Source organism: Salvelinus sp. IW2-2015, linkage group LG8 (genome assembly GCF_002910315.2).
Source record: "Salvelinus sp. IW2-2015 linkage group LG8, ASM291031v2, whole genome shotgun sequence".
Lineage (NCBI taxonomy): Eukaryota > Metazoa > Chordata > Actinopteri > Salmoniformes > Salmonidae > Salvelinus > Salvelinus sp. IW2-2015.
The window spans coordinates 31390148-31408281 of NC_036848.1; the positions used below are offsets into that span (position 1 = coordinate 31390148).

At 46.3% G+C, this 18134-nt stretch overlaps 1 protein-coding gene and 1 non-coding gene across 3 annotated transcripts; both read left to right on the forward strand.

The window, feature by feature from the left end:
* Nucleotides 1-103: 103 nt before the first annotated feature.
* Nucleotides 104-17829, forward strand: heatr1 (HEAT repeat containing 1). Of its 2 annotated transcripts, none has more exons than XM_023993025.2 (43): nt 104-208; nt 489-649; nt 778-994; nt 1177-1318; nt 1444-1545; nt 1654-1794; nt 1939-2150; nt 2295-2428; nt 2540-2750; nt 2953-3070; nt 3229-3432; nt 3522-3610; nt 3710-3921; nt 5268-5389; nt 5616-5810; nt 5994-6153; nt 6656-6804; nt 7065-7257; nt 7523-7695; nt 7844-8014; nt 8206-8448; nt 8703-8834; nt 8924-9027; nt 9176-9322; nt 9438-9556; nt 9660-9781; nt 10005-10133; nt 10604-10822; nt 11015-11144; nt 11275-11438; nt 11619-11671; nt 11851-11974; nt 12123-12263; nt 12347-12645; nt 12853-13003; nt 13126-13284; nt 13375-13509; nt 13584-13688; nt 13864-14032; nt 14298-14452; nt 14639-14797; nt 15004-15112; nt 17232-17829. In XM_023993025.2, exons 2-43 carry the CDS (start codon nt 508-510, stop codon nt 17318-17320), a joined length of 6444 nt encoding a protein of 2147 aa, XP_023848793.1. In that variant the 5' UTR covers nt 104-208; nt 489-507; the 3' UTR covers nt 17321-17829. The 2 variants fall into 2 exon arrangements, with proteins under 2 accessions (XP_023848793.1, XP_070300971.1); XM_070444870.1 differs by having other exon boundaries at nt 5997-6153.
* Nucleotides 10325-10455, forward strand: LOC111968297 (small nucleolar RNA SNORA14). Its single transcript, XR_002877859.1, has one exon. It is a non-coding gene; the product is annotated as a small nucleolar RNA SNORA14 (small nucleolar RNA).
* Nucleotides 17830-18134: the final 305 nt, after the last annotated feature.

The following is an 18134-nucleotide window of genomic DNA, read 5'->3' on the forward strand; positions in this document are numbered from 1 at the left end:
ACAAAGGCTTTTTATGTTATTTCAACTCTCTGAAACGACTGCTGTGTAATTTCACTGCATTGAATACAGCATATATTTTTTTTCTGAAAAAATAGAAAAGGGCTGTTTCGCCACTTTATTTTTAAGTACATGTCGTGAACCGGATTTGAATACCATCAGAGAGGTCAGAGAAAACGCACGTGTGGGAAAGTAGGAGTGCGGATCAGAGGTACTGTAACAATGAACTCTACAATATTAATGTTTTATATCTATCTTATGTTGTGTTTTTAAATCCACAGAAGAATGACCCTAGTAATGTAGTAGCGCATAGCTTCGGGTGTTAAAGCTGGACGCTTATGAACTATGGGCTAGCAGCCGGCAAAAAAAATTGCTAGCTAACAGTTTGGCCACAGATACGACTTTTTGGTTAGCCAACGTTAGCTAACTAGTACTAGAAATATGCAGTACAATGTCTAAGGTAACGTTATAATGATTGCCTTTCCCAACAGATCTTGAGAACCTGACACAATGACATCTTTAGCCCACCAGTTGAAACGCCTGGCCTTGCCACAAAATGACCCCAATCTGCTCACTCGTCGGGAGGTTGCATCCCTACTGTTTGACCCTAAAGATGCTTCCAGTATGGATAGAAGCACCTTCTTTGCACTTGGTATGTTTGACATTGGTCTTCCTGATGACAGTCTTGACTTCACTGTTGCAGCATGTTGTCTTCTAAATGACTACTGTTTAAACTTCTCAGCTGCTCTTCCTGACTATCTCTTTTCTCATGCATTTTAGGATGCACAGGGCTCGAGGAACTCCTGGGCATCGAGCCTGCATTCAGTGAGTTCCAGGAGACACTCTTCAGCCAAGCCTCAGTGGGCATGGAGCGCAGTGTCCAGTCCAAGGAGGTCAACAAGAAACTGGACGCAGGCATCTCCCTGTTTCTTACACGGCTTTCCCCATATTTTCTACTCAAGCCTGCCCAGAAGTGCATCGAGTGGCTTGTACACAGGTGCCCCCCCCCCATTTTTCTATCTACAGGATATCCCCTCAATCAAGTGTTATGTTTACATTTTAAGGAAAATGTGTCTAAGTTGCTGTTTACATTGCCTCACTGTATGTAGCCTATTCATATTGAATTTGTTTTATTGACATTGTGTTAATATTGGTCGTTATTCTATGTCATCCTTGCAGATTCCACATCCACCTGTATAATGTGGACACACTGCTTGCCTGTGCCTTGCCCTATCACGAGACTAAAGTGTTTGTCAGAGTCATTCAGCTCTTTAAGTTAAAGGACCCCACTAACCGATGGAATTGGCTCGAGGGGCTTCAGGTAATTGCTATGGAAGCTAGCTATGATTTATGAGCATAACAACTACTGGAAGTTTATATATTTTGTTATTACTTTTCATTATAATCAGCATGTCATCAATGATCAATGTGTTGATTTCCTTACAGAAACCAGGAGTTCCTTTGGCCAGAGGAACCCTAATCACTCACTGTTACAAAGACTTGGGCTTCATGGATTTCATCTGCACCCTGGTCACGAAGTCAATCAAGGTAAACCAAATACACTGCCTTATACCTCAATATAGCTTGTATGTATGCTCAGGTATCAAGCACAGTGCCTGATCTTGACCTGTTTTTGTTGGACTTCTTTTTTTGCAGGGATATTCAGGACATTCTGGCAACTGTGCCCAGCTTCGAGTGATTTTCTCTTTTTATGCCTCCACTATTGTACCGGCTTTGGATGCTGTGGAGAAAGTCTCTGACACAATCATATCCAAGCTGCTGCCTTATGTTCAGAAGGTTAGATACTGCATTTAAGCTTCATAAGAAACCATTCTATTTAGAGGTGTTGACACCGATACAGAAACTTTTTTTATTGAAGTTAAGGAATAAACCATGAGGACACTGTTCAGCTCATGCTGACCATTTCCTTTGTGTCTCCAGGGTCTGAAGTCCTCTTTGACAGACTACAAGGCTGCCACCTACATGATAGTGTGCCAGCTGGCTGTGAAGGTGGTGATGGAGGCCCAGCTGGTGGACATCCTGGCACTGCAGATCAGCAAGTCACTGTGCAAGGAGCCTGTGCTGCCCAAAGAGGGCCTGGGCTGCCTCATCGTCCTCCTGCAGAACCAGAAGGAGGGCACTGTCGGCCCAAAGTGAGTGAAGAAGTGGAATAGGAAGAATGTTACTTTTTGAAACTATTTCATCACTTTGAGTGTGTGTCATTTTAGGGCATCTTAGGATTGTTTGGTGTTTCTTAATTGGCATTCTCTGTGTTTTATTTAAAAAATCTCCTTTAGATCCTTTGGCCAGCTGTGTGCTGTGACTTCCTTGGTCCCCTCCCTCCAGGCAATGGCTGCAGTTCATGACATCAGTCCCTTATTGCGCTACCTGCTGCCTCACCTGGTTCATGCTGTTGTTACCACCGGCACTGGTGAGTAGCAGTGTATACCTGCATCTGACTCTTTGTTTTTTAACCTGGATGCATATGTATATTGCCATTGAATCCCTTTAATATGAAAGATAAAAGTCTTGTTTGTAATAGATGAGATGGAGACTGAGGAGCCCTCAGAGAGCAGCCGTCATGGGAACCTGTTTGAGTCTGTCCTTCAAGGCCTTCCACTGTCTGGTGGTCTTGATAACACAGTAGCAAAGATGCTACTTGAGGAATACCTCTCCCAGAGTCGGCTCTCTGCTGAGGGTGTCACTGCCCTCAACCAGCGCTTGCTGCCATTAGTCCGACTGTTCGAGTCAAAGTAAGTTGGGCCTTTTCTCTTTAACACTGGCATTCATTGGGTGCTACTTACATCACTGTTGCAATTGCTTCCCTTTCAATTGGTAGTAGCCAAACTGTAGTTATTCTCTCAGCTGCTGAACCACAGTACCCACACTTGTGTCCCCTTTCTTTCCCATTCCATTGTGTGTATATTCATTACACTGACATGTCTGTTGTTGCAGGTACCCAGGTGCTCTGTACATAGTCCTGGAGGGCCATGTGAGTGACCTCTCTAGCGCAGAGGACAAGAACCTCTTCCACCAATTCATCTCCCTGTCCATGAGCAGTGGCAAGTACCAGGTAGGCAGCAGCGCCCTGGCTTAGAAGGTTCTGGGTGAAGGRTGCACTTAGGCAGAGATCTAGTAGATCAGCTCAACCTCCTCAAAGCCATTCTGTGTCATTTTGTTTTCTTACACTCCGCTGTCTTTTTATTCTTTTTTCTTTWTTTTTTGCTATAGATCCTCGGGGACTCTGACACCTCCCTCGTGTTGAGCCTGAAGCACCCGCTCCCCTCTGTGAGGCACATGGCTGTGGAACACCTGATTGGCATTGTCACCTCAGGACAGGGGGGTTTTGACCAGGCCTTCCTGAAGGAGGCTCTGCTGGAGCGTATGAAGGATGACATTCCAGAGGTGGTGGCTGCAACRTTGAAGGCCCTGGAGGTGACTGGCTGGAACATGACACTTTCAAGTACATTCATATTGGGAATCGACTAGTGATTAAACCTAACTTATCATATTTCCCTCCACAGCTCTACGTTGATCGCCTGGATCCAGAGGACACTGTGGCATGTCTCCTCTCACTGCTACAACGTGTAGACCTCTCAAATGCTGGAAACTGGTTAATGCTGTTTTCAGTTCTTTGAAATGCACATCAATTCCCCAAATAGCTCCAGATTCGAAGTGTGATATTGAAATGCTTCCATGTGCTTCCTCATAGGTGTCCAGTGTTGAAGCAGGCAGTGAGGGTTCTGGATGAACCCAGACTGGTTGAAGGGAACTCTGACCTTAAGACTTGTGTCGTCTGGGGTCTTTTGCCCTTTCTTGTGGTCACCTCGGCCCTGCCCGACTCCCCAGACCTCCAGCTGGCCACCTGTGTGGCCCAGTCCACCATCATATCCCAGCACAACCTCACTCAGGGCTGGGCCTATGGTAAACGCATTGGGAAATGGTTTCACAATAAATGTCATTTTTTTGTTTTTGAGAACACTTGCAAACGCTTTACTGAGAATGCTATGGAGGGTACTTTGGTAAATAGAGGGATCATATATACCTGTATACTCTAGCTTGACGCTACTAATCTAAATCAAAATTCAGATTGTTAGGATTGTCTACTTCCAAAGAATAAGAAGGTATGTGTACTATACAGTGCCAGCCAAATATATTGGCACCCTTGCACTTTTGTCTTAAATAATTCCCTATTTCTTCTTAAATAAGTTTAAATTGAGAGAAAAAATATTGGTCTCCACACCTCGTTATTAGATTTTCAACATTGCAGAACCAATTTTATTTTTGTGAACTTAAGTTAACCATTTTTATTTAGAAAATAAAGATAAATGGCATGGACAAAATGATTGGCATCCCGGAGCTAGTACTTTGTTGCACAGCCTTTGACCAAGATAACTGCCAACAAATGCTTCTTGAAGCCATCAATTGAGTTTGCTACACCTTTCTACTGGCAATTTGGCCCACTCTACAGCAGCAAACTGCCCTTATTGTTCAATGTTTGAGGGGTTCCCTCCACCAACTGTGATTTTCAGCACTTGCCACAGAGTATGGATGTGATTCAGATCTGGACTKTTTGTTGGCCATTCCAGAACAGTCCGGGGTTTCTTGAACCATTCCAATGTGCTTTTGATGTGTGTTTAGGGTTGTTCTGCTGGAAGACCCACAGCCTTCAACAGAGACACAGTCTTTGGACACTTAGGTTCAACATTGCACAACAAAACACCTTATTAATCTTTTGATTTCATGATGTCTTGCACACATTCAAGGCCCCCAGTACCAGAGGCAGCAAAGCAGCCCTGCAGCATTATTGAATCTTCCCTATGTTTGATTGTAGAAAGGGTGTTTGAATGCTTAATTTGGTTGCCGGTAAACAAAGGAAGAACCCACTGTTGAAGGAGACCCAAGAAAGCCTGATTTGAACTTCTTAAAAAACCCACGTAAACGAGCTTAAGTCCTGGGGGAAATGTTCTGTGAACCAGTGAAACAAAGAGCTCTTTGGCAATACATATCAGCTGATCTCCATTGAAGGTTGTGGGTCTTCCAGCAGGACGACCTCAAACACGCATCAACCAGTACTCAGGAATGTTTCAAGAAGAAATGCTGGACTGTTCTGGAGTGGCCAGCAAAGAGTCCAGATCTGAATCGCATCAAAAACCTATGGCGAGAGCTAAAAACTAATTTTAGAAGAAATTATTTAAGAAAAGTGGGAGGGTGCCAATATATTGGGCCAGCACTGTAACTACTTCCTATCTCTCCCCTCTGCTCTCCAGCGCTCAAGGCCGTGGTCGAGAGGAGTTCTCAGCCGGACTTCATTGGGTTGGCCAACCAGCATCTCATCTCAACACTGACCAAGAACCTGTCTAACATGGACCCCTTTTCCAAACGCATTGCTGTGAGTGGATTAGTGAACATTTGAAGGCCTTTCTAAGTCAAGTTCAATTGAATTCCGAGTGCAATGAAAACAAAACGGTGTTCCTTTCCTTAACACTGATCTAGTGATTTTAGAGCTCTTTGCTAACTAGGTTAGGCACTAGGAATTTAGATGAACTTGTTGGGTTGAATGTGAAAGGGTCCCGAGTAAAACAACTCACCCTTCACCTAATTTGCATGTCTGCTAGCTGGAGAAGCTGGCTGGGGTGGTAGCAGTCCAGCGGGGCAGCCTGAGGGAGAGGGCAGCGTTCGTGGTGCTGAGCCAGACCTTACTGCAGAGCCTGGGGGACATGAGTGAGACCCAGCACCTCCACACAGCCCAGAGTGTCTACTCCCTGCTGGAGCCTGCGATACTGGAACTCACCCAGAAAGACATGCCTATGGTGAGAGGGAGTGGCAGTTTGTACAACTACATAAATGACAGGGGTCTCTCTTGTGATATTTACTTTCCGTCTTTGTAATTATTTATTTTTTATCCTGTGATTCCTTTACCCGCTCTATACTTTTCTGGACTGTTGAAGTCTGTATGAAATGGTTTACCTTATTTTCTTCTGTTGTGTTGCCAGCAGCAGGAGGATGTGTCTCTCTCCTTCTCTGTGGGGCTGGGAGAGTACCTGCAGAGGCTCGGGGCAGGGCAGAGCATGGATACAGAGTATGCTGTGCTGCTGGTGTCACTGCTCAGAGGGCTCATATCCACCCTGAAGTGCCATGACACTTCCTTCAAAGGTAAGTCGATCAAATCCAATTTTATTTGTCACATGCGCCGAATACAACAGGTTTAGAGCTTACCGTGAAATGCTTACATACAAGCCCTTAACCAACAATGTAGTTTTAAGAAAATAGAGTTAAGAAAATATTTACTAAATAAACAAGTTWAAAAAWTTATTTTTAAGTAAGACAATAAAATAACAATAACGAGGCTAAATACAAGGGGGCCCGGTACTGTCAATGTGCGAGGATACAGGTTAGTTGAAGTAATTGAGGTAATATGTACATGTAGGTAGGTGTAAAGTGACTATGCATAGATAACAAACAGCGAATAGCAGCAGTGTTTAAAAAAAAAAATATATATATATATATATATCTTTTTTGGAAGCAATTGGCTACATATTGTTTTTCATTATGTTTAAGACTCTGCTATCACCAATTATTTTAGCCACTTGGTCACGCACTGAGTTAAAAGGAAAGAGGCTGACAGACTGCTTGCTTCCTGTCTGTTGCCTGTCAGGTGAGACATGGTGGAACCCAGAGAAGCTGGACACCAACACTTGCTGCTACCTCCGGTTGCTGTGTCGCCTGTTTGACATCCTCATCACAGGGGCAGGCCAGGGGCACATGGCAGCCAGCTTCAGGGCCCTGATGAAGCTGCTCTTTCAGGTACTAAATCTTGATATGTTGCACAATGGATTTCAGTGCCCCGACCGATGCTTCAACTCCACTCGTTGGAGCATCGCTTCACTCGAGGGAAAGTCCAGCATTCCTCTTAAGGAGGCTACAATTGAACCCTTATTTAATCYTTCAAATGTAAGGTAGTGTTTTTGTGAACGTAGGTAAGACAAAGAAATATCCTGTTTTACGGTCAARCGCCTCACTCTGTCCACATTATTCTATTCCTCAACCCCCTCCATTTGTCCCAGGTCCACCTGAGTGATCCCCTTGAGCTCTTCAAGTTCCTGAGTCTGGTGTGGGGCTACGGCAGTAACCTAGGAGACCAGCTGGACTGTAAGGTCAATGCCATTTTGCAAACCCAGGCCCTCTATGTGGGCAGAGCCCTCCTCAGCGCCCAGCCAGGGAAGACCCTCACACTGCTGGCATCAGGCTCATCACCAGGTAGCCTGGATAATTGTATTTGATGTAGAGTTTGGCATAGTCTGAAAATTACCATAAGTTGTCTGGGATGAGAACTGTTCCTACTGTATTGTGGTGTATTAAAGCTTATTGCCTGCTCTTTTTATGACCATGTAATAAAAACCCACGTCTCAACAATCACACCCTGGTAGGACAACGGAGAAGGTATTAGTGGAGTAACAAGCAAATGGATTGAGTAGTGATGGTGTATTYGTAACAAACTTCTAATATGGTTTTCCCTCTATAGTTGTGCTGTCCCTGCTGGCCTGTCTGAGCTCCCCTGTCCGTGAGGTGAGGAGGGCAGCCACAGCCACCCTACAGACACTAGCCCAGGTGGATAGCTCTCCCTTCCACCCCATCATAGACAGGCTGCTGAAGACCACCGAGGAGCTCACCACTGGCCCAACTCACCTCAGCCAGGTGAGAGGCGCGCACACACATACATCATTTGTATCCTCAATGAAACGTTGTGTATCAAATATAAATAGTACACACTCACGCACATTTATTTAATGTTATATTCACAGTAAATGTTATACACACACTATCCAAATGGGTTTTTCTCTAGGCCCTGGGGAATCTCTATGAGGAGGCTGTAACGGGGACAGGGAAAGGCAAGGCCCGGGACAAGAAGCTGCTGGTGGGGTTGGAGGAGCTGCTGCTGGGTGTCCAGGTGGCCAACTGCCCTGCCTACACTGCCAAGACCATACTGAGGGCTCTGGGAGAAGTCAATGGAGAGGTGAGTGGACAGGGAATGACAACAGAAACTTAAGAAGACCTTGATGGAATGTGAAACCTATTTCCTGACGATGATGTGACCGGATTAGGAGCAACTCTGAAGCCTCTTTTTATATGACAACTCTTATCTGGGCATTGGAGTTTTTGTAAAGCCATATTTTATATCCCTGTCTCTTTTCTTTCTCCTCTTAGTCTGTGTTGTCTGTCCTAATGCCTGTCCTGGAGCGCCTGCTGGAGCAGAGCGGGCCGGAGAACCCCACTGTCCTAAAGGACGAGGCCCTGCTCATGCAGCTGGTCCTGGGGAAGTACAACGAGCAGGCAGCCCCCCTCCTGGTGAAGGACCAGGACTGTCTGGAGCTCTTCATCAAGGCCCTGGGCACGGTGTCTAAGCCCTACTCTGATATCCCCTGCTTTCAGATCATCGCCCTGGAACAGGTACGCTACTGTAGCAGCACGGCGCTCCCTGACTGAGATCCATACGATCATACTCTGGGAGGATGCAAAGGCTGTATGCTACTCATTTCTGGGCTGTCAAAATACTGGCCGATTGCCTGAGTCATCTTCGGTGGGCACAAAACATTTAAAAGTTTTGAAACTTCTACAATGACAACCCTCATTTTCCATCTACCTTTTCATAGTGTTTTCTCCTGTTTGCTCCTACTGAACATGACCCTGTTGTTTGTTCTCAGATCACCAAGGCGTTCTACTCAGCCCTCGGAGATGAGAAGGTCCAGCAGAGGCTCCTGGGGGTGATGTTTGACTTGCTGGTGGAGAGCACGAGTCCTGTCTGTGCCCAGACCATCAGCAGTGTCTTCAAAGGGGTGAGGAGGAACCTCTGCATACTGTATCTACAGGGAAGCCATCATTCACTACCACCACACAAGATGCTAACGCTATCCTCTCACTGTAGATTGCTGTGGACGGCGAGCTAGTGGCTAACGAGCTAGCCCCAGCAGAGAAGCCCAAAGTCACCGTGTCAGTACAGCAGACCCGCAGGAGCAAGATGCTGCAGAGGTGAGGAACATCTACTCTAAACTGGCCTACATTTGATTACAATAAGCTGTAGACTAGATTCAATCACCTCATTGGTTACAATGCAATTTGACCTGGAGCCACTATGATGGACTTGACTTGAGCCACTGTGTTTCTGTGCTTTATATAGGAAGGCCCAGGACACTCCTCAGGCAGTGCCAATAGAGGGCGCCGTGTCCTGGCAGAGGGTGACTCTCATCCTGGAGCTGCTGCAGCACAAGAAGAAGCTGAAGAGGCCACAGATGCTGGTGCCCGCTCTCTTCAGCCTGCTCTCCAGGTACAACCAGCTGCACACTCTGAGCCTCAGCCTGACCAAGGCCAACCGCTTATCTACACCAGCGCACTATTTAGTATGCGCTGCAAAAACACGTTGTTCCTCTCTGGCCACTCAGGTGTCTGGAGACGTCCACCGTGGAGCGAGGCAACCTAGAGTACACCAAGCAGCTTATCCTCGGCTGCCTGCTCAACGTCTGCCAGAAGCTCTCCCCTGACGGAGGACCCGTCGGCAAAGGTGAGAAGACTAAATACTTTTATTTTATTTTTGCCCAGAGGCACCCTTCATGCTTTTCTAAAATGTGTGTGTGTGACTGACTATGTTTGTCCTCCACACTCAGATGTGCTGGATGAGGACAAGTTCAACGTGGAGGTTGTGGTGCAGTGTGTGAGGATGTCCGACATGCCCCAGACCGACCATCATGCCCTGCTCCTTCTMGGAAGCGTGGCTGGCATCTTCCCTGTGAGTGCTGTACACAGTCATCTCTCAGCCATCTCAAAGGCAGTCTCTCGTTCATCACACAACCATATCTCAATTGTCACACAACCATTTCTCAGCCGTCACGGAATGAATCTCTCGAAGAACCATCACAGAGCCGTCTGTAAACCATCAGAAATTGTTTCCAATCTAAAGTGTGTTTCCAATTACCTTTGACCCCCCCTCTCCACCTTCTATTCTTTCCCAGGAGAAAGTCCTGCACAACATCATGCCCATCTTCACCTTCATGGGCGCCAACATCATGCGTCTGGACGACACCTACAGCTTTCAGGTCATCAACAAGACCGTGCGGACGGTCATCCCTGCCCTCATCAAGGTGAGTCCACCAACAAGCGGTCAGTGACGTAGGATCGCTTTGGCCTGGCCATTGTCTCACTTTCACTCATCTAATATGCTATGAATGTGAATAATACCTAATTTGTTGTTTTGGTTGGCATTACATGAACACTGGAGATGTGGGTGGTAAATGCCTATCAAAAACAAATGTTCATCAAAAACAAATGTCTTGTGCATTCTTGTAAACCCCCTAGTTGCTAATGTTAGCTTCTGGGACAAGAAAGGATGCTAGATCAAACTAGAGATCCAAAGCTGAGGGCCATGTGTCAGTGGCTCTTGGTTATTTCAGCTCTAGGACATTCATCACAGGGGCTATGACGTCAGTTGTCTCTTTTTAAAGGATGTTTAAGTGTTGTGTGAGCAACCTGCACACTGGTTTGGCACGGTTGCTGAGTTTCTCTCTACTTCCCACTTTTCAGAAAAACACATGTCTGTTTTGCTTGTTTCTAGGCCAACGAGAGTGGCGACGGCGAGTCAACCGCTCACATGGAGGCGGTGGTGACGCGCATCGTGCACGTGTTCGCCGACGCACTGCCCCACGTGCCCGAGCACCGCCGCCTGCCCATCCTGTCCCAGCTGATGACCACCCTGGGGCCTTCCCGCTTCCTCTGGGTCCTACTGCTGCTCCTGTTCAAGCAGCACGCTACCCAGACCAACGCCACAGATAAGGTAGGTTGTGAGAAAAGCTTGACTGAAATATCAACGCAATGGGATATACTACTTAAAAAGGTGTGCGCACGTGTTTTTAGAAGGTATGTCTATGGCCTCTGTTGACGAGTGTCTTTGGAATTTGCTCTAGGTTTTATGCGCAAAATCTTCAGGAAACGCTCTAAGCCGCCATGTTTGTCCGTCTCTTCTCAGGATGCTGCGTTGGAGAGGGACGTGGAGTTCTGGATCTCAGTGTGCTGTGAGTTTGAGGTGGAGGAACAGCTCGTCTCTCTCGTAAAGATCCTGAAGTATCTCATGGCGCTGCCGCAGGACAAAGAGGACGGTGAGAAACTCAACAACAGTCTGTTGTGAAGGCTGGGAGTGCTGTGTGACAAAGCTAACATCAAGACAGATGCTCTTTAGGGACCAGTTTTAATTTTTTTTACACCGTACTCCATTTTTGTTTTGTGCAGGACCTGTGAAGAGGCCAACACGTGGCAGGGGAGCCGGGAAGGAGACGGCAGAGGAGCTGATCTTCAGCATGGAGGCCCACAGCAGCAAAGAGCTGCGCCACTTCAAGTTCCTCTCGGTCTCCTTCATGGCCCAACTCTTGGCTGCCGGCAGCTTTGTGGGAATGGTAATATAACTGTAGCCTGGTTCCCAGATTTGTTTGTGCTCTCTTGCCAATACTATTAGCAAGATCGAGTTGACACCATTGGCAAGACAGCAAAACCAGATCTGGGAAAAGGCTATGTAACTCAAGTTTAACGTCTGTCATGTATCAGTGTAGTTTGTTAAATGTGTGTGTGTCTTCCAGATTGCGGCGTGCGGTGACATCGTGGAGGATTCTCTGCAGAAGCTACAGCAAAGGTGAGGCTTATTTAGACTAACCAACCATGTGGCGCAAGGAATTGGTGATTTAAAAAAATATATAATAATAAATAAATAAATACAAATTAAATTGTGTTTTCAATTTGTTTGACTGTAAGATAAAAAGCACATCTTAAAATGATCCCTGTATCACAATGTTGTTCTGTCGTCCTGTTTAGTCTTCTGGAGGAGATCCTTTGCTACATCCACACTGTGGCTCACTGTGTGGAGGAGAACACTGACAAACCAACTGGCAAGTTCTGGAGAGCTCTCCTCAATAAGGCCTACGATGTCCTGGACAAAGTAAGTCTGCCACAGAGACGGAAAGACATACTCTACTCAGTCATAGAAAATAAAGACAAACCAAGGTTGTTACAATATTAAGAAAAAAAACAGCCAGGTTTGCACTGTGAGGTCCTACATTTATTTTTTTCTGTGTTTTGATCGGCAGGTGAACGCCCTGTTGCCCACGGATACGTTCATCACGGTGATGCGAGGCCTGATGGGTAACCAACTGCCGTCTGTGAGGCGGAAGGCTATGGAGCTGCTCAACAACAAGCTGCAGCAGAAAACCCAGTGGCAGGAGGAGCAGGTTAGTACACAGACTGGGGATATTCTGTGTGTGTATGTTTTGCGTAGTTGGGGGTAGTCCTGACCTTTGACCTCTCGCCCCAGGTGACAGTGCTTCTGGACCTGACAGGCGACCTGCTGGACATTGTGGGACGTGGTCACGYCAAGGTCGAAGTCATGGAGGAGGAGCTGGCCATCAACAGGCAGACAGCCCTCTACAGCCTCAAGCTGCTGTGCCGCAGTTTTGGCTCGGACCATAAGGAGGCGTTTGTACCGGTGCTAAACCGGGCCGTGGAGATAGTGGTGTCACCAGAGGAGGAGAAGAACGTGATGGGCAGTGCCCTACTTTGTATCGCTGAGGTTGCCAGCACTCTGAAGGCCCTCGCCATCCCACAGCTGCCCAGGTACACAGTCTACGCTTCTGTGTCCACAGTAGATACGGGCAGCGTAGTTCACAGACCAGTGCATTTGTTCAATCAATTACTCATATTTTAATATTTTCCTATGAACACTTTTATAGTACACAAATATATACAAATAGTATAACTTAGGTCAACTGTCACTAATGTGGTGTCAGAAGTTTGACTCGAGTCCCCTCCTCGTGTTGTCAGGCTGATGCCGGCGGTGCTGCTGTCTCTAACCAAGAGAAAGGAGGTGTTGTCTAATGAGCTCTACATGTTGAGTGCCGTCACAGCTCTGCACCGCGTCACTGAGACCCTGCCTCACTTCATCAGTCCCTACCTGCAGGACACACTGCTTCAGGTAACTTCTACTATTCCCATACACAAACGTTCGTCTGGTTTCTGACATAATAAACGCATAGTAAACATATACTACATCGAATGGGAACCTGTCATACTGAAATGATGTAACGTGTCCCCCAGGTGGCTCGACTGACGCGGGTGGCAAAGAAGGCCACCACCACCCCACAGCTGGCCGTGCGACTGGCCTCCCTCAGTACCACTGTGGCCACCAAGGTGCCCCCCAGGGTCCTGCTGCCCACCCTCACCAAGTGCTACAGCAAGATGGTGAACTCCAAACAGGTAGGTGGTGAATTACCTGTGATATGTGAGGAAATAAATAATGTTCTTATTGTGTGGTCAAGCATTGAGTGTTTCTCCTTTCATTTTCAGAGCCAGCTGGGTCCCCTGATGAGCATCTTGAAGGAGCACATTGGTCACATGGAGAAGGATCAGCTGACCTCCCACCAATCAGAGCTTACGTCCTTCTTCCTAATTGCGCTGGACTTCCGGGCCCAACACTGCAAAGTATGTCTCTCTCTCTCTGTTGAACTCATAACGGTTTGAATGACACTCGCTTAATTCTTTGTTTTTGTCTGCAGGGTGATCTGGAGAAGACCAAGGAGATTGAGGGCTATGTGATCGACTGTCTCCTGGCCATGGTTATGAAGCTATCTGAAGTCACCTTCAGGCCCCTGTTCTTCAAAGTAAGCATCATTACTTGAGAATCGACGCTGTCCTACTTCAGTTGTTTTGTGTGTTCCTTGTTTTTTTTTTTATGAGATGGTACCCTAATTCCCAAAGCACACTTATCTCCCAGTATTAGTCCAAATGTAATCACTTGAAGAGTCATGGTGCTAAACTGTGTTTATGCCCATGCAGCTCTTTGATTGGTGCAAGACTGAGAGCGTAGCCAAGGACCGCCTGCTGACCTTCTACCGCCTGTCGGACAGCATCGCAGACAGGCTCAAGGGGCTCTTTGTCCTGTTTGCTGGTCACCTGGTCAAGCCCTTCTCTGACCTGCTCCGTCAGACCAACCTAACAAAGACAGGTGGGTCCTCTCGCTCTCTCTCTTATTTATATATATATATATATTCTTATGTGTGTGGTTACATACTGTCTATGAATCTTAAGATGAAGTGTCTGGATTAGTTTGGCTTTGCTGGAAAACAAGGTCGTGTTTGATGGGGATTTGCCCATTTTTGGTTCACTGCTGGTTTCGAGTCACGTGAATGATTAACGCAAGGCACTCCGGGAAGTATTTGGAAGTCTTTTGCTTGTTTTCCCTCCTTTAATCCACTCCTTCCCTCATTCAGATGAAGCCTTCTTTGACACGGAGCACAGCATTGAGAAGCGTTGCCTGCTGCTGGAGTACATACTGGACTGCCTCCATAAGATCTGCCTGTACGACACACAGCGTTTCGTCAGCAAGGAGAGAGCCGACTCCCTCATGACCCCTCTGGTCGATCAGGTCAGCCTCACCCCTCTCTCACATCACTATAACAAAGGATTCATCCACAGAAATGGCAAGCTTTACAACTGAGGGACTTCCTAATATGGATGCCGTTTGCCTTTTCCTTATGCCCTATTCTATTCTTGTGGTCCCCTGTTCTCCCCTATAGCAGTGGTGTATAAATGTCTGCCTGTCTGTGTGTAGTTGGAGAACACCCTGGGTGGAGAGGAGGTTTACCAGGCCAGAGTCACCAAGCACCTGGTGCCGTGCGTGGGCCAGTTCTGCGTTGCCGTGGGTGACGACACTCTGTGGAAGACCCTCAACTACCAGATCCTGCTGAAGACGCGACACAGCTCTTCCAAGGTGAGGCGTTTGAGAAGTGTGAAGAAGTTGGATTGGATTTCCAACCTAGAACCAACAGACATGGGATTCAAGTAATCATTAAGACCGTAGTTAGCTGGTGTGTTAGTGCTGGGTCAGCACAAAAACCCTGCCCACCTGCAGCTCTCCAGGACCACGAGTGATCATCCAGTGACTGAAATAAAGGCCTGTTGTTCCCCCCCCATCAGGTGCGTTTCTCTGCCCTGTTGATGCTGCTGGAGCTGGCTTCTAAGCTGAGGGAGAACTACATGGTCCTTCTACCAGAGACCATCCCCTTCCTGGCTGAACTCATGGAGGGTAGGTTCACTGTCTCATCACTTCTTTTTCTCCACACTTTTCTCTCTCTGCCTGCTACAATGTTTCTGTAATGTTAGCATATTTGAGACCTGTCTGTCCCCCCCCCCCCCCCCCCCCCTCTGTAGCAGAGTACATTCCATTTAAGCATATCTGGAAACCTCTTCGAATAAGCATTGTTTATTATATTCTGTCATTTTGAAAGCAAACGGTTCCTCGGCATATTATTTTCTGCTTGTAGCTAAAAAAGGAGCGATGCTTATAAATATATGGTTTGGCAGTATGGCGTTTCCTCCAGCACATTGGTGCGGCTGGCTTCCGGGTTAAGCGAGCATTGTGTCAAGAAGTAGTGCGGCTTGGCTGGGTCGTGTTTCAGAGGACGCACTGCTCTCGGCCTTTGCCTCTGCCGAGTCCGTACGGGAGTTGCAGCGATGGGACAAGACTGTAACTACCAATTGGAAACCACAAAATTGGGGAGAAAAGGGGGTAAAAAATATAGATAAAATAGGAAGAAACACACCTGTCAATATAAGGTCCCACAGTTGACAGTGCATGTCAGAGCAGAAACTATACCATGCAGTCCATGGAACTGTCCATAGATCTTCGAGATGTATGCATCATCACAATTATATCTGGGAAGGGTATAAAACAATTTCTAAAGTGTTGAAAGTTTCCAAGAGCACAATGGTTTCCATTATTGGGAAATTTTAAAAATGTGGAACTACCCAGACTCTGCATAGAGCTGGCCGTCTGATAAAACTAAGCAACCGAGCAAGAAGGACCTTGGTCAGGGAGAAGACCAAGAACCCAATGATAATTCTGACAGAACTACAGAGTTCCTTGGCTGAGGTGGGAGAACTTGCCAGAAGGACAACGGTCTTACAGCGCTTCACCAATCTGGGCTTTATGGGAGAGTGGTCAGACTGAAGCCACTCCTAAGAAAAAGGCACATGACGGTACACCTTCAGTTTGCAAAACGGCACATGAAAGACCGAGCATAAGGCAAAAGATTCTGTGGTCTGTTGAGACAAAAATGTTACTCTTTGGCCTGAATGCAAAGCGCTGTGTTTGGAGAAAACCAGGCACAGCTCATCACCCGTCTAACACCATCCCTACTGTGAAGCATGGTAGTGGCAGCATCATGCTATGGGGATGCTTTTCATCAGCAGGGACTGGGAGACTGGTAAGGATGGAGGGGAACAATGAATGGAGCCAAATACAGGCAAATCTTTGAGAACCTGCTTCAGCGTGCAAACGACCATAGACAGGGGGGGCATAGATTCATGTTCCAACAGGACAATGACCCCAAGCATACAGCCAAAGCAATATGGAATGGCGTCAGAAGAACAATGTGAAAGTCCTTATGGTCCAGCCAAAGCCCAGAAAATCAGTGGAAAGACTTGAAGATTGCTGTTCACTGCCGCTCCCCATCTAATTTAACAGAACTTGTGAAAATTTGCAAGGGAGAAAATATCCAAATCCAGATGTGCAAAGCTGATACAGGACATAGCCAAGATGACTCAAAGCTGTAATCGAGACCAAAGGTGCTTCTACAAGGTATCTGGTGTGTGAATACTTGGGCAACAGGTAGCCTAGCGGTTAAGAGTGTTGGGCCAGTAACCGACAATCCGCTGGTTTGAATCCCTGAGCGGACAAGGTGAAAATCTGTTGTTCTGCCCTTGAGCACAGCAGTTAACCCCCAACAACAACTGCTTTCTGGGTGCCGATGATGTGGGCGTCGATTTAAGGCAGCCCCTCACACTTCTCTGAGGGGTTGGGTTAAATGCGGAACACTCATTTTGTTTGAACGCTTTCAGTTGTGCAACTGACTAGGTGTATCCCCTTTCCCTAACTTATGTAAATGAGATTTCTTTATTTAATATTCAATAAATCTGCAAACATCACCTTAAGATGGGGGTATTGTGTGTAGATGGATGAGAAACAATTAAACCATTTTTAATTCAGGCTGTAACAACAAAAATGTTGAATAAATTAAGGGGTATGAATCTTCTCTGAAGGCCCTGTAAATATTGATGTGTTTAGGGTAGTTGGCGAACTTGGTCGATGGCCACCAATTTGTGACTTCCCTGCTTACCACTGTGTGTGTTTTACTCCGTTACAGACGAATGCGAGGAGGTGGAGCATCAAGTACAGAAGGTGATCCACGAGATGGAGACCATCTTGGGAGAGCCTCTTCAGAGTTACTTCTAACCTGCGTCCCACTTCCACCTTTTCACCACCATATAAGGGCCCAGATCGACACGTAGCCCACTACGTCCCCCTATCAGAAGGCTGAGCCTCAGCCCCTCTCCCCCAGCTTAGACATGAACTGTTTCTCAGAACCGTGCAACAATCAAAATAAAGATGGGAGACACTGGAGGTTAACCTTTGTTTGCATGTATCTCTGGTCAGTTGGATACCTGGTACATATAGGATGGCGCTCTAGCAGTAAGAAGAAATGATCAGCCCAAAATGTATCCTGTGGGAATTCAAAAATGTATTAATTTTGTTAGGCTATTGCTGTTGTCTTTTCCCTTTTTGGAAGGTGTTATGAAAAACTTCTGGGAACTTTTTAAGTCTTGGTTTTGTTACATTGTATGACAGTGTAATATGTACATTTTGAAATAATACATTTGTAAACTTAACTCTTCATTGTAATACATTTGAATAAAGGCTTTTGAAAGCTTATCCAGCACTACTTACTGCTGAATATGAAGGAACCTGAATCTGTCATGAGTCATTCCATGTTATGGAATATTCACATTTAGGTATAGCACCAGTAAAATTGTATTTGAATTGTCCCTATTGAAAACACCTCAAAAGACATGACTCCAAATTATTATGAATTCCACTGCTGCCCATGACAAGATTATTTTACTTTTATTGTTATGGATGTCACTTTAAGGCTGTCACTAACGTCAACATCAAATGCTAAATACAAAGCAAAGATGAGTTATGCAGATTTAGTTAAATAAAGCCGCTTATATGTGATGATGCTGGGCCGGTGCCGAAACTTTTAGCCGTG